We start from the raw sequence: 22,630 nt of genomic DNA on the forward strand, positions 1-22,630 counted from the left end.
AGTAAAGATTTTTAAAAAATCAGTAGAACTTCAGGTTACATGATTGACAAGATGAACCTTTTCTCCAGATGTTATTGGGAAGTAACAACACTTTTGCAGGTAGATGTTTTCTACCCCTGGGATCAATAGTTACACAAATGAATTTGTCAGAGACTGACTTGTACTCCAATTATAACAAAAGACTTGGGAAGATACTTAAGTAATGAGTAGGCCAAATAGGTTACCTCCTTCTCCGAAAATTGATTGCACTGAAATTCTCTCCCCCAAACCAAACTGAAGGTGTTTCTGATTTATTTCAATAATTAATAGCAATACCCAATTACTAAGTTGTTTAGGATATAGAAAAGATTATAATTCTAGGCTGAACACCTCAGATCTTAAACACATTTTATTATTCCAGCCTTAGTTTATGGGATAATAATTATGCAGCAGGCAGTTGACAAGCTTCACTATTTGCTCTGATTATAGACATTTGCTATAAAAGGATAAAGCAGGGACAGGATTTATACCAAGTATATGACAGGATAAAACATCCTTAGAATTCAGATAATTGTTTTCCACCCATTCCATAACGATTTCACCACATAACCAGTCTCAGGAATAGCCAGTTGTGTAACATTCCTTTTCAAAGGAACTGATCCAAGAGGATCCCATCTTAGACTGAGGCTAAAATTGTCCTCTCAGCTTTTCCAGCTGCAAGCCTCCACCTGTATCACATTCTTTTTGCATAGCTTCTGGCATTTTTCTCAGATAGTGGATTATTGACTATTTTTATTGATGGATTATTATGATCCATTAGACAACTCAAAATCAGTTGGGGTCCCATGAGTTTTTGGCTCAAACAGCAAGTTTCACTAATCACTGCTTGGGGAAAAATTGACCAGGACTTACATCTCAATTTTAAATTTGTCCTGGTGTAAAAGTTAGAGATCATTTCTATAAATTTGCAAATTTTCAGCAAGCCAAGTTCATTGTTTAGGAACTCCATAACCCAAACAAGCTTTTTGGGAAATTTACAAAATAATGAAAAAGGGAACACTGAGAAGGGGCTTCCTATCCACCCCATCTACCCTTAGAGCTACTGTATAGGCTATGCCTTTTGACTAGCCCTGAAGACTGCTCTGAATGGGCAGAACCAATCTGGATAAGATTTTCACCTAATCCTCTCCTTTCCACACATACAGTAATCAATCACCAGCTGTAGATTTTAGCATTAAAACAATAAACAATAATCTTACCATTTTCATAATAAGTGATAGCCAAATTATTTTTGGCATCATATAAAAATTATTCATATAAGGATGGGCTTACCAATTGTAGAGGCTGGCTGGCTTCTTTGTACTGCCTTGCTCCATCTCACTTTCGTCTCTCCACACAGCTGCTGGAAGGTGTCAGTGGTGGTGAACAGAATGCACTGAACCTGAGTGATACTTCCAGGCTTTCTAAACATACCAGTGAGACCCCTGATGTGGCTGCTGCTCCTCCCCAGGCCTTCCTTTAGCCAGATGGGGGAGAGTGACTCAAATTCCCCACCATTCTCCAGAACTCTCTTCTTTTAGTTAGATATGGAATGTGAGGAGTTAGCAGCAAAATATGGGGCTATTTGCATTCCCCAGACTGAGATACCCTCTTGATTCAAGGGAAGGAAGTGGGGGGAGAGGAGTGACAGGGATTGTAAGAAGATGTTTCAAAACTAATTAATGATCAATCTCAAAATCTCCAGAATCTGCTAAGTTTTTTTTAGCTGTTCTCACTTTTCACTGTAGCCTTTGCCTGGTCAGAGCCAGGACTACAGGAAAAAGAATCTTGAGAATTTTTTTTTAACTTTTATTCAAACTTTCTTCGCTTCTACATCAAAGTAGGGCATTGAATTTTCTAGACCGATGAGTCAGAACTTGGTGTCTCTTTCCTTCTCCCTGGTACTGGAGATCTTCAAGATTTCACTTTTAAGATGCTTCTTTTAAAAATCTTGTAAGCTGGATTTGGTCCCATTTTGCAGGCGACTGTCTAGTGGGAGTCATATTACACAGAAGCTTTTCTCCTTATGTGAGACAGGAAATGGTTTAATACTAGTCAACCTGCCTCTTTTTGATCTGGGGGGAAAGGTTCCCCCTTTTATTCCTTTGTCTTTCCACCTTCATAACTTGGTCAAAGTTCCAATGTAGAGAAAGAGAGAAATTTTTTTTCCTTGCTAAATAGTTGTTTATTGGAAAAAGTGGGCTGAGGAGGGGTCACTAGGTTCACCAGAGAGCAACAATACCACCCAAATTAGGAGTGATGGGAGAGGTCAGCACAAAGCTCTGGGATCTCAGCCTCTTCCTGGACTGTGAGGGATGGCCTGGAGTGTTGGGGTATACCCAGGTGGAAGGCCTTGACTTAAGTTAGTAGGCATGGTTAGAGATAAAGAGAGACTTGCTGGCTGCAGCTCCTGACTTTCCACTTGGAGTATACTTGCCTGAGCAGCTTGGCTGTTGGCCGTGGCCCACTTAACATATTCCTCTTGGGCAGCCTTGACATTTTCCTTCTTTGCACCCCAGGTTTTGAGGGCAGATGCCTGCAGGGCTCAGCCATAAGAGAAGGTCAGGGCCCATAGCTTGTGCAAGGGGCAAATATTGATGGCACTGAGGTTGATGGAGGCATCCTCTTCACTCTGACCCCCAGAGAGGAAGGCGATACCAGTGACTGCAGGAGGCACAGTCCAGCGAAGGGCATTTACAGTTGCCATTGCAGTCTCCTCATGTGAATATTTCTGGGTACAGGCATGGCCAGGGGTGACCATGTTAGGCTTCAGCAAGGTCCCTTCCAGATAGATATGGTGGTCACTCAGAGCTTTGTAGACAGCAGCCAGGACCTTCTCAGTGACATACTGACAATGCTTCAGATCATGTTCTCCATCAGGAAGGATCTCTGGTTCCATGTTTGGGACAATGCCATTCTGCTGGCAAATGCTAGCATATTGGGCCAGCACATTGGCATTTTCCATGATGGCAAGTGAGTAAGGTGTATTATCCCCAATCTTCAGTATACAACGCCACTTGGCAAAGTCAGCTCCATCCTTCTTATACTGGGCACAGCGCTCACTCAGCCCATCCAGACCGTGGGTGGTAGTCTCACCATTGGTCCCTGCCAGAAGCACTACACCTTTGTCCACCTTGATGCCCACAGTGCCACCTTTATCCTATGACTTTGGAGAAGGGATGACCGTCATCAGCTTTCTGGTAGAGTGTCTCATGGAAAAGGATAACACCTCCAATACAGGGGTTCACTAGATCATCTGCTGTCAGAAGCAACTGTCTATAGAGGCGCCGATTTTCCTCTATGTTCTCAGTTCCAATGGACTGCAGCCACTTCGCAGTGCTACCAGTGGACTCATCTGCTGCCAAGATTCCCTTGCCTGGAGCAACAATTCAATGAGCTATATCAGATAGTTCTTTCTTTTGCTCTGGTGTCAATGCTAGGTATTGGTAAGGCATGTTTTCCTTGGCTGGGCTGGTAGTTTCCGGCAGAAAGCAGACCTCTTATGATCGAGAACCAAACTTCTGCCAAGAGAGAATTTTTAATCAACAACTTTTCTTTCCAAAAGTTTCCAAAACATTTACTCTCAAACCCTCTCTCTGTTCATGCTGTTCATACAAATAGATTATGACTTTTTTTCTATCCAGGCTCCTCTCATTTCTACATGTTAAAACTTTCTTGACTTTCCTTTTATGTACTTATCCCTTTGGTGGACTTTGATTAAAACTCCTTTAAAACTTCACATATCTCATTCCTTTCTAATTCTGATCTGAGATTTCTCTTACCCTCTTCTTTTTGCCTTTATCAATCATGTAACCTAAAAAATAAAGTATTTTTCTTTCTCATCCTTGTGCTTCTCTGAGACTGCTGCAATCAGGGAGGGAGGGATAGGGGCAGAGAAAGAGAAGGAGGCATTCCAAGAGAAGTTCAGCTACAGCCCTTAAAAGCTTCCCTTACTAGCTGGTTTCATTTTAAACCTTACAGGATGTCAGATTACACATGGACACTCCCACCACACAGAGACAAACATAGAACATACAGGATGATACAGATAATTATGTGGAAAATCTGAAAGCTCAGAGAGGCTTGTCAGAAATCTCCTGCACAAATGGGAATTTTTTTTTTTTGATCCTCTAGATCGTATTGAGGCCATGAACAAAGCTTTCCTTTCCAAGGTCTTGGAGACTGAGCTTTTTTTCAGTTCTAATCTAGGGGCAAATCTTGGGGAAGTCCCTCTGAGTCTGGCTGAGAGGATCCAGTAGCCATGAGTCTGGAAGAGAAGTGCGATCCTGCAGGCACAAAGTTGAGGATGGGGAGTCTTTCTGTGAATGAGGGTACCAGGGTGTAGAGGGAAATAAACCTCAGGAAACCAAAAAGCACATCCAGTTTTCTCAGTTCCCTAGCATTCTAGAGATTTGAGAGAATTGCACATATACTTCCAGATAGGGCATCCCCTATGTGGCAGAAGGTGTGCCAGGGTCTGAAACAGCCTTGTAACCATCTGACCCAAATGGAACCTAAGAATATCAGACCCAAAAAGCACCTCTAAGTCTTCCTAGGTGCTTGGAGAGTGACCCCAACTGTAGAGCAAGAAAGGGATACAGAGAGAGGGGAGGCTTACATACCTTTTGGTCTTATCTAGAGAAGGGCTTGAGGGGGTCAGGCAGTTCCCTGTAACAGGATCCAAATATGATGCTGTTTGGGGTGCTGGGAACCCTAAAATGCAGTGGTATAGGGCAGGTCTGCCTCGAAAGAATTCTACCACTCTGAAAGAAGGCTGGAGTGGCCGAATTCTTTTGAGGAAGACCCACCCTGTTCTGTTTCATTTGGGGGTTCCCAGTACCTCAAACCATATCAAAATTACATTTTTCTACATATAATTCTTTATAACAAAATATTAATTCTGCTGATATGCCCTTTTCCTAACATAGTAGCCATGAAATAGCCCGTAATATGCAGTATACAAAATAAAATTGGTAACACGCAAAACATTTTTTCTAGCTAGCAATTCCCTAGAATTCTGTGACATTTTGTGCTAACATCTCAATTAAAAAGCCCCATTGATTTCAAATACTACTATACTGCTGTAAATATCTTTACAGTTATCCCTTCCACATCAGGACTTTCTTCTTTACGATTTTGATATATCATGGGTTGGCATAAGAAATTAAATGGGAATTTGGGGGGAGTTTTGTGGAAGCTTCATGTGACATATGAAGACCAGCAGACAATATAGAACCTATGACCAAAACTTAACCCAAATTTTACAATAAGGTACTGTAAGCACCTCATAAAAGAAAAAAACAAATTCAGACTTCTCTGGCACAAAGAGAGGGCCAAAAATTTTTGTGTGGATTTTCCAGAGTGGAATGGGAGTGCCATGGCTCTTGCCCCTGCAATGTGGAAAGGGTAACTGTACTTTGGTTGCTCTCTGAAAACCACAGAAATGGTTACTGGGACTTTAGTTGCTGCTATCAGAAGACAGTGAGACCAGTGAGGTCTCAACATCACCTCTGACACTCTAAATTCATGGAGAGCTCTGTACAGTGCTAGGGTGAACATGACCAGTAAAGCACTGGATACCAGTCACTACAAACTTGTGTGCATTGCACCTCACATTTTTCTCTCTACCGTGCATAGATGTGAATGTGTATAACTGCCACAGAAGTGAAAATGAGATTGCTAATAAAAGCACATGAATGCGTGAAGTGGCAAAAGTTAAACACACAGTTGCTGAGGATTGACATCAAAAGCAAACCAAGGGGGTGGAGCCAATATGGCGGAGTAAAAGGCAGGGACTTGCTAATGCTCTTCCCCCAAACTCAGCCAAATACATGTTTAAAATGACTCTAAACAACTTCTGGAGCTGCAGAACCCACAGAATGATGGAATGAAGTAAATCTCCAGTGCAATACAGCCTGGAAGGTCGGCAGGAAATATCTATCACATCACCCTGGGAGCAGAGCACAGTCCAGTGTGGACCACATACACATGGGACCTGAGCAGGCCTTGGAGGGGACTGAATCTTGGGCATATGTGGGGGTTTTCAGATTTCATGAGACCAAAACGCCAATGACAAATTAGAAAGTCAGTGGAAAAAAGTGTGGGACCAGTGTGAGAGAGTAGAGTGGTCAGAACCTAGCCCTAGGGCAGTGGAGGGGCTGGTGGAGCCCACAGAAGAGGAGCCCATGGCAGCAGCAGGGGCAATGGCAGTGGCAGAGACTTTCTGGAGTTCTAGGCCCACGGATTGAGGAGGAATTGAGCAGCTGACGGTACACCCCTTACCCCACTGGAAGCAAAGAACTACCTTGACAAAGAGCTCAAAATTCAAGTAAATAACTGGAAAAATGAGTAAAAACCAGGAAAATTATCAGAGTATAGAGTCTTACTTTGGTGACAAGGAAGACCAAAGTATGCAACCAGAAGACAACAAAGTCAAAGCTCCTACATCCAAAGCCTCCAAGAAAAATATGAATTGGTCTCAGTCCATGAAAGAGCTCAAAAAGGATTTTGAAAATCAAGTAAGAGAAGTAGAGCAAAAATCGGGAAGAGAAATGAGAGGGATGCAAGAATATCATGAAAAAGGAGTCAACTGCTTGCTTAAGGAGACCCCAAAAATGCTGATGAAAATAACACTTTAAAAAATAGACTAACCCAGATGGCAAAAGATCCAAAAAGCCAATGAGGAGAAGAATGCCTTAAAAAGCAGAATTGGCCAGATGGAAAAGGAGATCCAAAAGCTCGCTGAAGAAAATAATTCTTTAAAGATTAGAATGGAGCAGATGGAAGCTAATGACTTAATGAAAAATCAAGAAATTATAAGACAAAGCCAAAGGAATGAAAAATAGCAGGCAATGTGAAATGCCTCATTGGAAAAACAACTGACCTGGAAAATAGATCCAGGAGAGACAATTTAAAAATTATTGGACTACCTGAAAGCCATGATCAAAAAAAGAGCCTAGATATCATCTTTCAAGAAATTATCAAGGAAAACTGCCCTGGTATTGTACAAGCAGAGGGTAAAATAATACTAAAAGAATCCACTGATCACCTTCTGAAAGAGATTACAAAAGCAAAACTCCTAGGAATATTGTAGCCTAATTCCAGAGCTCCCAGGTCAAGGAGAAAATATTGCAAGCAGCAAGAAAAAAACAATTTGAGTATTGTGGAAATACAATCAGGATAACACAAGTTTAGCAGCATCTACATTAAGGGATAAGAGGGCTTGGAGCATGATGTTGTTCCAGAGGTCAAGGGAGCTAGGATTAAAGCCAAGAATCACTTACCCAGCAAAACTGAGTATAATACTTCAGGGGAAAAAATTGTCATTCAATGAAATAGAGGACTTTGAAACATTCTTGTTGGAATGACTAGAACTGAATAGAAAATTTGACTTTCAAAAAGAATCAAAAGAAGCATGAAAAGGTAAACAGGAAAGAGAAGTCATAAGGGACTTACTAAAGTTGAACTATTTACATTTCTATGTGGAAAGATCATATTTGTAACTCTTGAGGCTTTTCTCAGTATTAGAGTAGTTGGAGGAATTACATGCATATAGACAGAGGGCACAGGGTGAGTTGAATATGAAGGGAAGATATCTAAAAAATAAAATTAAGGGATGAGAAAGGAATATATTGAGATGAGAAAGAGTGAAATAGAAAGGGGCAAATTATCTCATATGAAAGAGGCAAGAGAAAGCTTTTTCAGTGGAGGAGAAGAGGGGAAGGTAAGGGGGAAAGAGTGAATCTTACTCTAGTTGAATTTGAATTAAGGAGGGAATAACATGCACACTCAATTTGGTATGAAAATCTATCTTACACTACAGAAAAATAGAGGGGAAAAGGATAAGTGGGAGCTGGGAGAATGATAGAAAGGGGGCAAATAGGAGGGGGTAATTAGGTAATTAGAATATTTGAGGAGGGATAGGATCAAAAGAGGGATAGAATAAATGGGGGACAGGATAGGATGAAGAGAAATTTAGTTAATCTTTAACAATATGACTGTTTTGGAAGTATTTTGCATAACTACACATGTATAACCTATATTGAATTGCTTGCCTTTCCAGTGGGGATTAGTGGGGAGGGAGGAAGGGAGAGAAGTTGGAATTCAAAATTTTAAAAATGACTGTTAAAAATTGTTTTTACATGCAACTGGGAAATAAGATATACAGGCAGTGGGGTATAGAAATCTATCTTACTCTAGAAGAAAATAGAGGGAATGGGGATAAGAGAAGGGAGGGATGTGATAGAAGGGAGGCAGATTGGAGGAAATGCTAATCAGAATGCATGCTGTCTTGGGGTGGGTGGAGGGGAGAGATGGGGAGAACATTTGGAACTCAAAATCTTGTGGAAGTTTTCTTGTTGAAAACTAAAAATAAATAAATAAATAAATAAATAAATAAATAAATAAATATATTTTTAAAAAGCAGACCAAATCTCAGTGAGTGCCAGAAGATGAAAATGAAAGTTGTGTAAGATGAAAGAAAGCTTGCCATTTATGGAGCAGGCATTCCATGGGGCTGGAAGAGGCTGATATTTCTGGTCTGGAACATTGTGGGGTTAGGGTTGAAGAGGGATAGGAATAAGGGAATGGACAGTTGAGGTTGAGGTAGGGGTTTTATTCTTTGGCAGCTGGGAGTTGAATATTACATGGATAAAGAATGAATGTAGGACAGTGTGGAAGTGTGCCAACTACTTGGGAATGAGTCCAAACAGAGCAACAGTGAAATCTCTTGATGAAAGCAGGTGATCAGCAGTTTCAAATTTGAATCTCTTGGGCTTATAGCACAGTCCTCAACTTCCTGACCTGCCATGTTTTTGTGACCTAGGTGGTGTTTTGTAATCTTGCTTTGTTGTAGGCATGCTCAGTAGATGTTGTGTGTTTCTCACCAGGAGTGCCTTGTGCACTATTTACTACAAGTCTTCTTGTGTCTCTTGATGGGGGAGAATTAAGGGGGAATTGTTCTCTCGTTCCTCATCCTTCAGTTACAAGCAAGACTTGGCTGTCTTCTGCAAGTTTGGGGGTCTGTTAAAAAGACAATAGATGGTTTGTCCTATCACAACTCAATCACCTGGAGCATGTTTTCTAGTTTAAGAGAAAAGTTATAGGCTTGTTTTAAATGTATGACTAAAAGGATAAAGCTATTATAAGTAATTCCTAGTTATTGGGCCTTCATTGGGTTGGTTGAGAGTATCATTAAATTCCATAGATTTAGAATTGCAAAAGATCTCAGAGTACATGCTGTTCATGAACTCTGACACCTGTGAAGGATTTAAAGAGAGATGCAGAAAAAAAATGTATAAGATGAAGAGATGTGGAATGATTGTAATCTACAGTTATTTATAGCATAACTATTTCATAATAAATATTAGAAAAGGAAATGTTACTTGAAACTTTTTTTAAACAAATGTAAGCATCTGTGATTAAAATAGGAAAAAACTGGCTGTTTTTATGTATTCCTTGGACTTTAGTATTACTTATAATCCCTACTTGGAACAATCAAATACTACAAATTTCTCCACTCTAGACTTCAGATGGAAATATTGAAAACTGCCAGTGACTTTTCTCTCTCTTATAGGGTGTGCCTGAGGACTTGTTGTTCTTTTATCATCATCTCCGAAAGGGTGGTGGAGTCTTTCTGGTTGAACAGTGCCTTCTCATCTATCGATACCATCCACATGGAGCAACACACTCAGTCCTAGAGTAAGTAAGTTATCTTTTTGTGATAAGGTGAAAATCAGGAACAGATTTAGGGACCTATATATATTTAGCAACTCTGTTGGAGATGTGCCCAGAATTTGAGCTTTTATTGGCTTAGTTTTAAATATGGTACCCAAATTCAAGACCCAGAAATACTTGGTATAACTTTGCCTGATAGCCACAAATTACTCTATTTGAAATTTTTTCAGTCCCTTTTTCCTCATTTTCAAACCATATACTTCTTTTGTAAAATATGTAAATTCATTGTAATTTAACAGATATTCATGATGTACTTTTTCTAATTTCCGTTCAAAACCTTCTAGAATGTGAAAATCCCCATGTCTCTAAGATCTCTTTGTGCTCTAATTGCTAGATTTCTATAATATTGTGATGCTGTCTTTAGTCTATTGACATACACCATTTTTATCATGATGTAGTGGGAGGAACTTGGAAGAAGATAGCTTCTATCCCTGATTCTCATACTAATGTAGTCATCTTGAGTAAGCTACTTCAGCTTTCTGGCCTTTTAAAACTCTGGAAAATGAGGTCTCTTCCAACTCTAAAATCTATGAATTTTCCTATATTCAATCAGATACCAGGGCTCTTCCATCCTTTCTACCAGTACTATTTCCAGTACTATTTGTCAGGCATTCATAATTTAGGATCACATATTTAAAACTGGAAGAAATATGGAAAATTACCTGGTTCAGATTCTCTAATCTCCCATTGTAAAAATGAGGAAACTGAGCCCCACAGAAATTAGTTTGCCCAAGTATAGCAGAGGTAGGGTCCAAATCTTGTCTTCATCGTGATAATCTCCAAATTAATTTTCTTGCCTCTAGCTTTTCCTCTTATGATCCTCAATACACTGTCACTAGTTTTCTTTCTAAAACACCACTTCCATCTTGTGACTACACTGCTCAAAAACTTTTAGTGGTTCCCTTCTGCACTCAAAACTAACTCCTTAGCTTGGCATTCAAGTCTAAGGGGGAAGATAGCATGAAACCAGGTCATTGCCACTAGAGATTACATCGCTTATTTTTGAGGAGCCTGGGTTTAGGGATGACAGAAGCAGTGGAAACTATTTAACACATCACTATGAGCTGTAAAAATGTAGTGATTCCTCAAACTGCATAACGTTCGCTGTATAATATTCCTCCTATCTGCATACACACTTGAAGGTTGGTAGCCAGAGAGTAACTGCTACCTCCAGGCTCAGGTAGGTACCTTTTAGGTACTCACTCATAAAATTATGGCACACCAAATGTGCTTCTTCTTAGCAACAAGCAAATTGGCATAATTAGCTTTTAACAGTGATATTTATTAAGTGGTGCTCTAAAAATAGTAGCTATAAAACATCTGATTGGAGGTCCTGACCTAGTGTTCTTAATTTCCTGACAGATTACCAGATCTTTGGGATCTGATTTTGAAAAATTAGAATTTCTTGGAATCCTTGGGAATTCTTCATACTATAAGTTATATTTATAACATTTTACTTGTTTTTAAATAAGTAACTATAATAATACAAAATTAATTATTTTTCTCTAATAGGATTATCTAAAGCTTCAGATATTTTTGTAAGGAAAAGATAATGATAAATATATATTATTATTATTAAATAATATATTGGTTTGCAGTGATTCAAAATATCTAGCAACAAGCTAACTGATTTCCTTCATTTTTCTTAAAACACTTTCATCATTCATCATAGTCTCTACTCATTATGGAGTTATAAAAATTAATAAGGACTATTAAGCTTAATATAATTTACAAAGAACATCAGCCTATATCTTATACTGAAACACTGGAAAATGGCAGTGAACATTATTGAGTAGAATTCAAATAATGTAACGTATCTTCAGATATATTAGCAACATTGACTGCACTATGCAGAATCTCATGTTGAAATTACCAATGTGGGGGGGGGGAAGGCAGAGCCAAGATGGCAGAGTAGAAAGACACACATACACTAGCTCTTACCTCACAGCCCATAAAATACCTGTAAAGAAGCACTCTCAACAAATTGTAGAGCAGCAGAAGCCACAGAACAACAGAGTGGAGGAGATTTCCAGCCCAGGGAGACCTGGAAGGCCAACGGGAAAGGTCTGTCACACTGGAGCAAAGCACAGCCCAGCCTTGACCACGTGGCACCAGAAGGAGCTCAACTGACCAGGCTTCAGGGACAGAATCACTAGCGGCAGTACAGATCCCTCAACCCACAAGTGCTAAAGGTCAGTGAGAGGGTTTTTCAGGCTGGCCAAGAAGGGAGCAGGGTGTCCCCATAACTCAGGCCTCCTCAGGTGGAAGCAGTGGAGGCAGCAGCGGACAGGGGCTCCCAAGGCAGGCAGTAGCCCACATCCATTGTTGAAGGCCTAATAGTAAAGCCCCTAAGGGAACTTCACCCTGTGTGGTGGTCCTGCCCTCCCCTGAACAGCTGATCTTAATCTCACACTGAATAGTGGCCCTGCCCCCCCCCAAAGCCCCTTAGGAAGTGCAGCAGCTCATCTGAATCTCAGTCCGCAGTGCTGCCTTGTCAGAACTGGAGGTGAGGTGGTTGTGGAGAGGAAACTCAGAAGTCAAATAACTGGCTGGGAAAATACCCAAAAAAGGGGAAAAAAAGTAAGACCATAGAAAGTTACTTTCTTGGGGAACAGGTGTCTCCCCTCATCCTTTCAGATGAAGAAGAATGGGGCATGCTGTCAGAGGAAGTCAAGGCCCTGCCTCCAAGGCCTCCAAAGGGAACTTAAACTGGGCTCAGGCAATAGAAGAGCTTGAAAAACAAGTTAGTGGCTTACTAAAGGAGAACTAAAAAAATGCTGAGGAAAATAACAGCTTTAAAAAGAGGCTAACTCAATTGGAAAAAAGAGGTCCAAAAAGCCAATGAGGAGAAGGAGACTTTAAAAAGCAGAATTAGCCAAATGGAGGAGAAGGTTCAAAAGCTCAACAAAATAATTCGTTGAAAGAGAGAATTGAGTTCAGGGAAATGAATGACCATGAGATAAACCAAGCAGTTAGAAAACAAAACCAAAAGTTTGAAAAAATAGAAGATAATGTGAAACATCTCATTGGAAAAACAGCTGACCTGGAAAATAGATCCAGGAGAAACAATTTGAAAATTGTGGGACTACCTGAAAGCCTTGATCAAAAAAAGAGCCTAGACATTATCTTCCATGAAATTATCAAGGAAAACTGCCCTGATGTTCTAGAACCACAGGGCAAAATAAATATTGAAAGAATCCACAGATCACCTCCTGAAAGAGATCCGAAAAGAGAATCTCCTAGGAATACTCTAGCCAAATTTCAGAGTTCCCAGGTCAAGGAGAAAATACTGCAAGCAGCTAGAAAGAAATAATTTGAGTATTGTGGAAATACAATCAGGATAACGCAGGATCTGGCAGCTTCAACATTAAGTGGTTGAAGGGCTTGGAGTGGGATATTCCAGAGGTCAAAGGAGCTGGGATTGAAACCAAGAATCACCTACCCAGAAAATCTGAGTATAATACTTCAAGGGAATAAATGGTCATTCAATGATATAGAGGACTTTCAATCATTCATATTGAGGAAAAGACTAGATCTGTATAGAAAATTTGACTTTACGATCCCAAGAATCAAGAGAAGCATGAAAAGGTAAACAGGAAAGAAAAATCATAAAAGACTTTCTAAAGCTGAACTGTTTACATTACTACATGGAAAGAAAATATTTATAACTCTTGAATCTTTCCTCAATATTTGGGTAGATGGAGAGATTGTACATACACACACATACACATATATAGACAGAGAGTACAAGTTGTGTTGAATCAGAAGAGATGATATCCACACAAATAAGTAAATAAAATAAAATAAAAATTAAGGGATGAGGGAGAAAAATACTGGGAGGAAAAAGGGAGAAATGGAACAGGGCAGGTTATAACTCATAAAAGAGATAAGAAAAATCTTGTTCAATAGAGAAGAAAAGGGAGAAGGGGAGAGGGGAAAAGTGAAGCTACTCTCTCCACACATGGCTGAAGGAGGGAATAACATGCTTGCTAAATTTGATATGAAAATCTATCTTACACCACAGGAAAGTAGGGGAGGAGGCGACAAGTGGGGTGAGGGAAATGATAGAAGGGAAGGCAAATGGGAGGAGGGAGTTACTAGAAATTAAACTTTCAAGAAGGGACAAGGTCAACTGAGGGGAAAAAATGAGGGGGGATAGAGTAGGACAGAGGACAATATAGTTACTATTACAACATAATTATTATAGAAGTCTTTTGCAAGATGACACATATTTAGTCTGTATTGAATTGCTTGCCTTCTCAGTGGGGTTGGGGAGGGAGGAGGGGAGGGATAGAGGTTGGAATGCAAAGTATTAGCAACCACTATTGAGAATTTTTATTGCATATAATTGGGAAATAAGAAATACAGGTCATGGGGTATGGAAATTTATTTTGCCCTACAAGAAAAGAGAGAAGATGGGGATAAGGGAAGGGTGGGGTGTGATAGAAGGAGGGTACATTGAAGGAAGGAGTAATCAATGCATGGTATTAGGAAGCAGGGGAAGGGGAGTGATAGGGAGAAAAATTGGACATGTTGCAAAGTGAGGTAAAAGCAATTAGTGTTAAAACAATTGACTGAATTAATTACTGAGAGTAAATAGACACATCTTTATTTTGGGGAAAAGAATTTTAGTCTAAATTTCCTAGAGGAAGGTAACCTCATTGATGGAAAAGTTAAGGATTAAATGGTAAATTTGATTTTATGATTGCTATTTAATCAGGAACTAGAACATGTATAGAAAGGCATGTAAGTCACTTAAGACTTGTCTCATAAGATGTTCCTTAGCCAAAGTGAAATTATAATCACATTTGAAACCTGGCTATTGGAACTTGCTATTTTTAGATGCTGTGGGACTATTAAGTAACTGTTCTTCTGAGTCTAACTCCAGATATGCATAGCAAGAAAGGCAGTCTAAGCCTCCAATCCATGCTGCCAGTAAGCCTGTGAGATGCTGGTATGAATGCAAAAGGTGATCTCATGGGAAGGGTGGGAGAGCAGCTCTTCAGCCTGGGTTGAGGTAGGATTCTCCTGACTCAATTTCCCCACTGATACCTGGCAGACTTTAAGCCTGACTGAATGCAAGTTGACAATCTGCTTCTGCCTGGAATTGACATGAAGTTGGGGAGATATTGTTTCCCTGCAACGTCCCTACTCTTGGTGGCAATTTTCTATAGTCAAAAGGTTTGTGAGTTTATTACCAGATCTATTAAATTATAGATTATTGGTAGGGGAACATCTGAGGTTAAGTCTAAAATTAAGGTGTTAGACGTAGGACTTTAGACCAACAACAATAAGTTAGGGTCCTTTAATTCTTAGTAATACTGTGGAGATAATTAGGTCAAGAGCTTGTGAAGTTAGCAAACGTAAATATTATTTGTGTCTCAGTTGGTTAATGTCTAAAAAAAAATTCTTTTGTGGTCCACATTGTAAATGCTTTAAAAAGAATTATCACCTGACCAAAAGTTTGAATTGTTTTATCTGTTACATACTGTGTTAAAAATAAAAAATAAAATTGAAAAAAAAAAAAGGTATTGCCAGTTCAAGGATTTCTTTTGCTTCCAAAATGTGCTATTTCTTGGAACATCCCTCATAGAATTTATATGTAGTATACTACACATTTAAACTTAATAGTATATTTTTATTTGCAAGAATGACTTGCCATTGGCAGTGAACTTGGCCACAAACATACACTTAGCAACATGCTAACATTTATAAGCAAGACGGACTGATCCTATTATGATTGCTTCTCTCCTATGCATTCCTGTCCTGGTACCTAGAAATGTGTACCATAGCCTTCTACTCCATGTGTTACCTGTTTTGGCTTGACATTAGTATAGTCCTTTGAACCTGTTAACCTTTAATTCTTACCAGAAAATCACGATGCTTTTTTTTTCAGTTTGTTGATTGATTTTTCTCAGGATCTTAGCTGTTCCCTGAAAAACTATGGCATCCAAGAAAGAAAGTCCTGGGTGGAGAATTTCTTCAGTACGTCCCCAAAGAGTACCCACTCCTAAAGTTCATGAGCCCCTTCCAGTGCATTTTTACTTTATCAGCCATTACTAAAATGGTAGAGTAAAAATATCAAAACATTATCCCACATAAACTTGGGACAGACTCTCCAAGAAACACACATTGTCCATGGGAAAAGTAAGTTTAGAGTACAGTGGTAGTGAGAATCATGTGACGAATGCACATATGACAAAGGCAACTCCCAACTGTTGGTATTGCAGAGCCTGGAGAACCAGGCTTTGTGTCTTTATCTCTTCATTTAATTCTTATGCAACTCCCCTAAAATTTAGCATCTCTTCTGGGTAGGGTAGGTTGCTCAGCAAGTACAGGGCTACTCTAACTTTTTTTACTGGCTGTCCTTTTATCACAGTGGCAAACACCTTTAGCAACCCACCTCTTCTGATTCTTATGCCTGACCTGATATTTATCATCAGAGTGTTGCTGAACAAGGTAATCTCTTGTACATCATTTGAGGAATCTTCATGATTTTAATATATGGTTGGTTGATTTTGTTGGAAGATACAAATGGAATGTGGCATTTTGCTTTATCAGATTAAAAGCTTATGAAAAAGTAATCAATGAACAATTGATTACAAGATCTTTTATTCTCCCATCTTTCAGTCAGTTGTGTGATGGAAAAGATATGACACACTGTGGAATGTCTCTTATGAAAACCTGTCTGTTTTTTCAATGTATGTAGAGATGATTCTAATTTTAAAATATTATAACTGGGTATATAGATTGGTAATTGTAGATATTTTCATGGTCACCTTTTTAGGTATTAATAAGAGTTGAGATTTCTTTCACACTTTTGGTAATTTCCCCTCTTCAAATGCGTTGTGGGTCAGTCCTTCAATGTCCTCACTCAGAATTGTGTTGTTTCTAGTATGGCATCCCTCTGTCTAGAGTTGGCCTAATCTGACTGATTCCCATCTTTGTTCTTTCTTCAGTGTCATTTCTAAATCCTCTTTAAATGTATCCTGGACTAAGTATGGCAGGCCTACTGCCCATAATGGTGGAAAATATGTTATCATTGTCTTTATGTATCCTTTCAATTTTTATTGTTTTTTATTCTTCCATTTATAATTCTTAAACCCTCTCAAAATGACTGTGCTTATTTGAGTTTTTCATCAACTTTTCTTTTAATTAATTTTACCCTCTACCAATTTAAAGAAAGCTTGATGAGTGATCCAAATAAGCACAGTCATTTTGAAAGGATTTCAGGATTTCTGCTCTTTACTTTGTAAGATTTTGCAAATGAGTTTATATTTTAATCAGTTTTCCTTTTGACTTGTTTCTCTCTGTGACAAATTGTATTTGCTGACTAAGGCACATAGACTTGTTTGATTCATGTTTGATTTATACTGGTAATATGTATCAATGCTTTGTATAAAAGTATTATAATCAATGTTGATGACATTTTTACTGCAATATTCGCATTAAAATTGTTAACAGCTTATTTAAATAGGTAAGGATTAAGTGATTTCAGTTTCACATGTCTTTTCATTCTTCTTTATACTAATTCTAATTTTTTTAATAAGTAGTGAATGATCTGTCTATATACAGCAGCTTGGTGTTTTATGGATGGAGTGATGTGTCAGTTCCAGCCTTTGCCTTTCAGTTAAAATATAATAAATTTCATTGTTTATTGTTATTCAGTATTTTTCATGTTTAGTACCCATCAATTCTTTTCTTGAAGAAAGTTTGCATGACATGGGTTTGTGTGTCTTCTGTGTGGTCTTTAAGTCTTGGCCTTTCTTATACCTTATTTTTGTACCACATTTTACATATATCCTGCATCTTTATCAATGGCCATATTTGCACCGAATCCACTAAATATCAATGTGTATATTTATTTAATTTGATTAATTTGGGGTTCTTCATAGAATTGTAGTTTGTGTGTCAAAATAAATTGCAAAGAAGTAGAAGAATTGGCCTTTTTCCAAACACTTCTCATCAGTACTGTAATAATAACTAGCATTTATATGGTACTTTAAGTTTTGCAAAACATTTGCTTATGTTATCTCATTTGATCTGTATTAAAAAATGAACGAATATCCCTCCAAAATATTTTTCTTTTTCACTTTGGGAATATGATAAAACCAACTTCACCAACTCTCTCTCTCTCTCTCTCTGTCTCTCTCTCTCTCTCTGTCTTTCTGTCTCTCTCTCTCCTTCCCTCCCTCCCTCCCTCCCTCTCTCCTTTTCCATTTAGACACCACTCTCCCACAGTCACTGCAGTAGCAGAAGGGGATTTCATAGGACCCATTTTGTATTTCTTTCTTTTTCACAGATTGTCAACACCAAAGAGTTCCTTTCCAAGGGACCCACCTCTTGTTGATGGGCTTTTATATGCTTCGATAGGTTTATCCTTAAAAAGCAGTGATCTGATGGCACAGTTTTTAAGAATTCAGACTCATCTCTGCACTACAATGAAGCTTTAGAGTTGGACTTTTTGGAATTTGTCAATAAATTAACAATGTTAAATTTCTATATCATGGATTGGCATTGGGAGAAACGAATCAGATTCATCTCTTTTTAAAAATTAATTAATTTTTTATGCTTTTCAATTTATTTATTTTTATTTTTCAGCATTCACTTCCATAAGTTTTAAATTTTTTTTCCCGCTCCTTCCCCAAGACAGCATGCAATCCAATATGGGTTCTACACATACATTCCTATTAAATACATTTTAACATTAGTCATGTTTCATAGAAAAGTTGTAATGAGTGGGAGAAACCATGAGAAAGAAAACAAAATAAACCAAAAAAGAAAGTAGTCTCCTTCACTCTGCATTCTGACTCAATAGGTCATTCTCTGGATGGCATTTTCCATCATGAGTACTTTGGAAATGTTTTAAGTCCTTGTATTGCTGAGAAGTCTATCAAAATCAGTCATTGCACACTGTGGCTATTTCTGTGAACAATGTTCTCCTGGTTCTGCTCACTTCACTCAGCATCAGTTCATATAAATCTTTCCAGGATTTTCTGAAGTCTGCCTGTTCATCATTTCCTATAGGACAATAGTATTCCATTACATTCATACAGCTTGTTAAGCCATTCCCCGATTGATGGGAATCCCCTCAATTTCTGTTGCTTGGCTACCACAAAAAGCTGCTATAAATATTTTTGTACACACGGGTCCGTTTCCCATATTTAGAGCGCTATTGCTGAGTCAAACGATATGCACATTTTTATAGCCCTTTGAGCATAGTTCCAAATTGCTCTCCAGAATGGCTGGATCAGCTCACAGCTCCACCAGCAATGAATAGTGTTACAGCTTTCCCACATCTCCAACATTTATGTTTCCTGTTTTGTTATATTAGTCAATCTGATAAGTGTGATGTAGTACCTCAGAGTTGTTGTGATTTGCTTCTCTCTAATCAATAGTGATTTAGAGCATTTTCTCATATGAATGGAGATAGCTTTAATTTCTTCCTCTGAAAACTGCCTATTCATATTCTTTGACCATTTACTAGTTGGGGAATGACTTGTATTATTGTAAATTTGACTCAGTTCTCTGTATATCTTAGAAGTGAGACCTTTATCAGAGACACTAATTGTAAAAATTGTTTCCCAGTTTTCTGCTTCCTTCCTAATCTTGGTTGCATTGGGTTTTTTTTTTTTTTTGCAAAATCTCTTCAATTTAATGTAATCAAAATTATCCATTTTGCATAATGTTCTCCATCTTTTGTTTGGTCATAAATTCCTCCATTCTTCATAAATCTGACAAATAAACTATTCATTGATCCCCTAATTTGTTTATAGTGTTAGTGTTTATGCCTAAATTGTATGTCCATTTGGACTTTATTTTGGTTTAGGGTGTCAGATGTTGGTCTATGCCCAGTTTCTGCCATACTGTTTTCCAATATTTGTAGCAGTTTTTGTCAAAGATTGAGTTCTTATCCTAGAAGGTGCGGTCTTTGGGTTTATCAAACAGTAGATTGCTATAATCATTGACTGCTGTGTCTTGTGTACCTAACCTATTCCACTGATCTACCCCTCTATTTCTTAGCCAGTACCAAGTAGTTTTGATGATTGCTGCTATATAATACAACTTGAGATTTGATAGGACTAGGTCACCTTTCCTAGCATTTCTTTTCATTAATTCTGATGTTATTCCAGTTATTTTAGATCTGACTTTATTTGGGTGAAGTGTTTTGTTATTGTGCTCATAGAGTTCCTGGGTTTGTTTTGGCAGGTAGACTCCCAAATATTTTATAAAATACTTTTTTTGGTAGTTTGATTAGTATGGCTCTGAATAAGTAAATCAAAGCCAAAACAGAGAAAGAAAATTATAGACCAATTTCCCTAATGAATACAGATGCAAAAATTGTACCCTTTATTACATCATCTAAATTTTTATTGCATCATGATCTGAAAAGGATGCATTTAATGTTTCTGTCTTTCTGCACTGGATTTTGAAGTTTTCATGTCCTAGTACATGGTCAATTTTTGTGTATGTGCCATGTACTGCTGAGAAAAAGGTATATTCCTCTCTATCCCCATTCAGTTTTCTGCAGAGGTCTATCATATCCACCTTTTCTAAAATTCTATTCACCTCCTTAAGTTCTTTCTTGTTTATTTTGAGATTAGATTTATCAAGTTCAGATAGGGAGGGGTTGAAGTCCCAATTAGCATAGTTTTGCTGTCTATTTGATCCTGTAACTCCCTTAACTTACCCTCTAAGAATTTGGATGCTATACCACTTGATGCATATATATTTAGCAATGATATTGCTTCATTGTCTATGATGCCTTTTAGCAGGATATGATTTCCTCACTTATTTCTTCTGATTAGATCTATTTTTGCTTTTGCTTTTTGTGAGATTATGATTGCTACCTCTGCTTTTTTTATTTCAGCTGAAACATAATATATTCCTCTCCAGCCTTTTACCTTTACCCTTTTTGTGTACCCCTTTTACAGATGCGTTTCTTATAAACCACATATTGTAGGATTATAGTTTTTAATCCATTTTGCTATCTGCTTCCATTTTATGGCAGAGTTTATCCCATTCACATTCACAGTTATGATTATCTGTGTCTTTCTCTCCATCATATTTCTCCAATTTATTCTTTTATTTCTTCTGTCTTCCTTACCTTCGTCAAAAGAGTTTTACTTTTTACTACTGCCTCCCTCAATCTTCTCTCCCTATCAGCCCCCTCCCTTTTCTTTCTCTTTTTCCTTATTACTTTTTCCCTCCCTTCTAACCATCCCCTCCCTTTTCTTCCCCCTTTCCCTTCCTCCTTCCTGTAGGGCAAATTATATTTCTACATTTATGTTATTTCCTCCTTGAATCAAATCCAGTCAGAGTAAATTTCAAACAATGCTCATTTTCCTCCCTTCTTTCCCTCTACTGTAATGTTTTTGTGCTTCTTCATGTGATGTAATTTGCCCTTTTCTGCCTCCTCCTTTCCTCTTCTCCCATTACAATCCCTTTTCTTTCCTTAATTAGGTTTTTATCATCACATCAGTTAATTTATAACTACACCCTCTGCCTATGTATGTCCCTTTTAAATGTTGTAATAAAGATTCAGTTCTGAAGATGTGCAAGTATAGTCCTCCCATGTAGGAAGGTAAACAGTTGGCTCTTATTAAATAATGTGTTTTTTGGGGGGAGGGGTTTGATTGTTTTTTTACTGTTTACCTTTTCCTGTCTCTCTTGAGTCTTGTATTTGAAGGTCAGATTTTCCATTGAGCTCTGGCCTTTTCATCAGAAAAGTCTGGAAGTCCTTTATTTCATTGAATGTCCATCTCCTTGTCTGAATGATCATGTTCAGTTTTACTGGGTAGTTGATCCTTGATTGTAATCCAAACTCCTTTGCCTTACAGAATATCATATTCCAAGCCCAGCAATCTTTCAATGTAGAAGTTGCAAGGTCCTGTGTGATCCTGACTGTAGTTCCACAATATTTGAATTGTTTCTTTCTGGCTGCTTGCAGTATTTTCTCCTTGACCTGATAATTCTTGAATTTGGCTATGATATTCCTTGGCATTTTCATTTTGTGATTTCTTTTAAGAGGTGGATTCTTTCTATGACTTTTACCCTCTGGTTCTAGGACCTTGGGGCAATTTTCCTTGATGATTTCTTGGAAGATACTGGCCATGCTTTTTCTTCCTTTATGACTTTCTTGGAGACCAGTAATTCTTAGATTGTCTTTCTTGAATCTATTTTCCTGGTCAGTTGTTTTTCCAGTAAGATATTTTACGTTTTCTTCTATTTTTTCATTATTTAGATTTTGTTTGACTGATTCTTGATGCCTTATAGAGTCATTAGGTTCTACTTGCCCAATTCTAATTCTTGAAGAATTGTTTTCTTCAGTTAGTTTTTGTACCTCCTTTTCCATTTGGCCAATTTTACTTTTTAAGGAGTTACTTTCTCCAGTTAATTGTTTTACCTCCATAACCAGTGATTTTTTTCCCATTTTGTCAATTGTATTTTTAAAAGAATTGTTCAGGTTTTCTTCCACCTCTCTAATTTGACTTTTAAAATCTTTCTTCTGCTTTTCCAAGAAGGCTTTTGGGACTTGAGACCAGTTTATATTCACCTTTGAGGTCTCAGATATGGGTATACTGTCAGTGCTGTCCTCTTTGATCTTCCCTGTCACCATAGTAAAAAAATCTATGGTCTTTGCTTTTCTAATTTGCTTTTTGCCCATTAAGATTGCCTTTTTCCTGGCTTATAAAGTGAATCTCAGTTTCTGGGGTGTGGGGGGCTCTGTCCCACACGTTTTATGTTGGGGCTGGGCGGCCTAGTTACTGGTTTTGTGTCCTAGGGCCTCTGGTTCTGGCAGCTATATAATGCTGTAAGTTACCTGGTGCTAAGTTCGAGCTGACTGGTGTGTGCCAAGGCCAGGTGCAGTCTTTTT

The 22,630-nt window shown here is 38.2% G+C and overlaps 1 protein-coding gene and 1 pseudogene across 7 annotated transcripts in view; one reads left to right on the forward strand and one right to left on the reverse strand.

The window, feature by feature from the left end:
- B3GNTL1 (UDP-GlcNAc:betaGal beta-1,3-N-acetylglucosaminyltransferase like 1) overlaps positions 1–22,630 on the forward strand; it is a 94,001-nt gene that overhangs the window by 44,984 nt on the left and 26,387 nt on the right. For 5 of the 7 annotated variants that reach the window (XM_072640890.1, XM_072640896.1, XM_072640893.1 and 2 more), the window contains one exon: positions 9,593–9,717. In XM_072640890.1, coding sequence (XP_072496991.1) covers positions 9,593–9,717 — 125 coding nt within the window. Of the gene's footprint in view, positions 1–9,592; positions 9,718–11,743; positions 11,946–16,132; positions 16,215–22,630 lie in introns of those variants that run through there. The other 2 variants (XM_072640891.1, XM_072640892.1) reach the window with 2 other exon arrangements.
- Positions 2,367–3,536, reverse strand: LOC140525467 (fructose-bisphosphate aldolase A pseudogene; annotated as a pseudogene).

The sequence above is a fragment of the Notamacropus eugenii genome, chromosome 2, assembly GCF_028372415.1.
Source record: "Notamacropus eugenii isolate mMacEug1 chromosome 2, mMacEug1.pri_v2, whole genome shotgun sequence".
NCBI classification, from domain to species: domain Eukaryota; kingdom Metazoa; phylum Chordata; class Mammalia; order Diprotodontia; family Macropodidae; genus Notamacropus; species Notamacropus eugenii.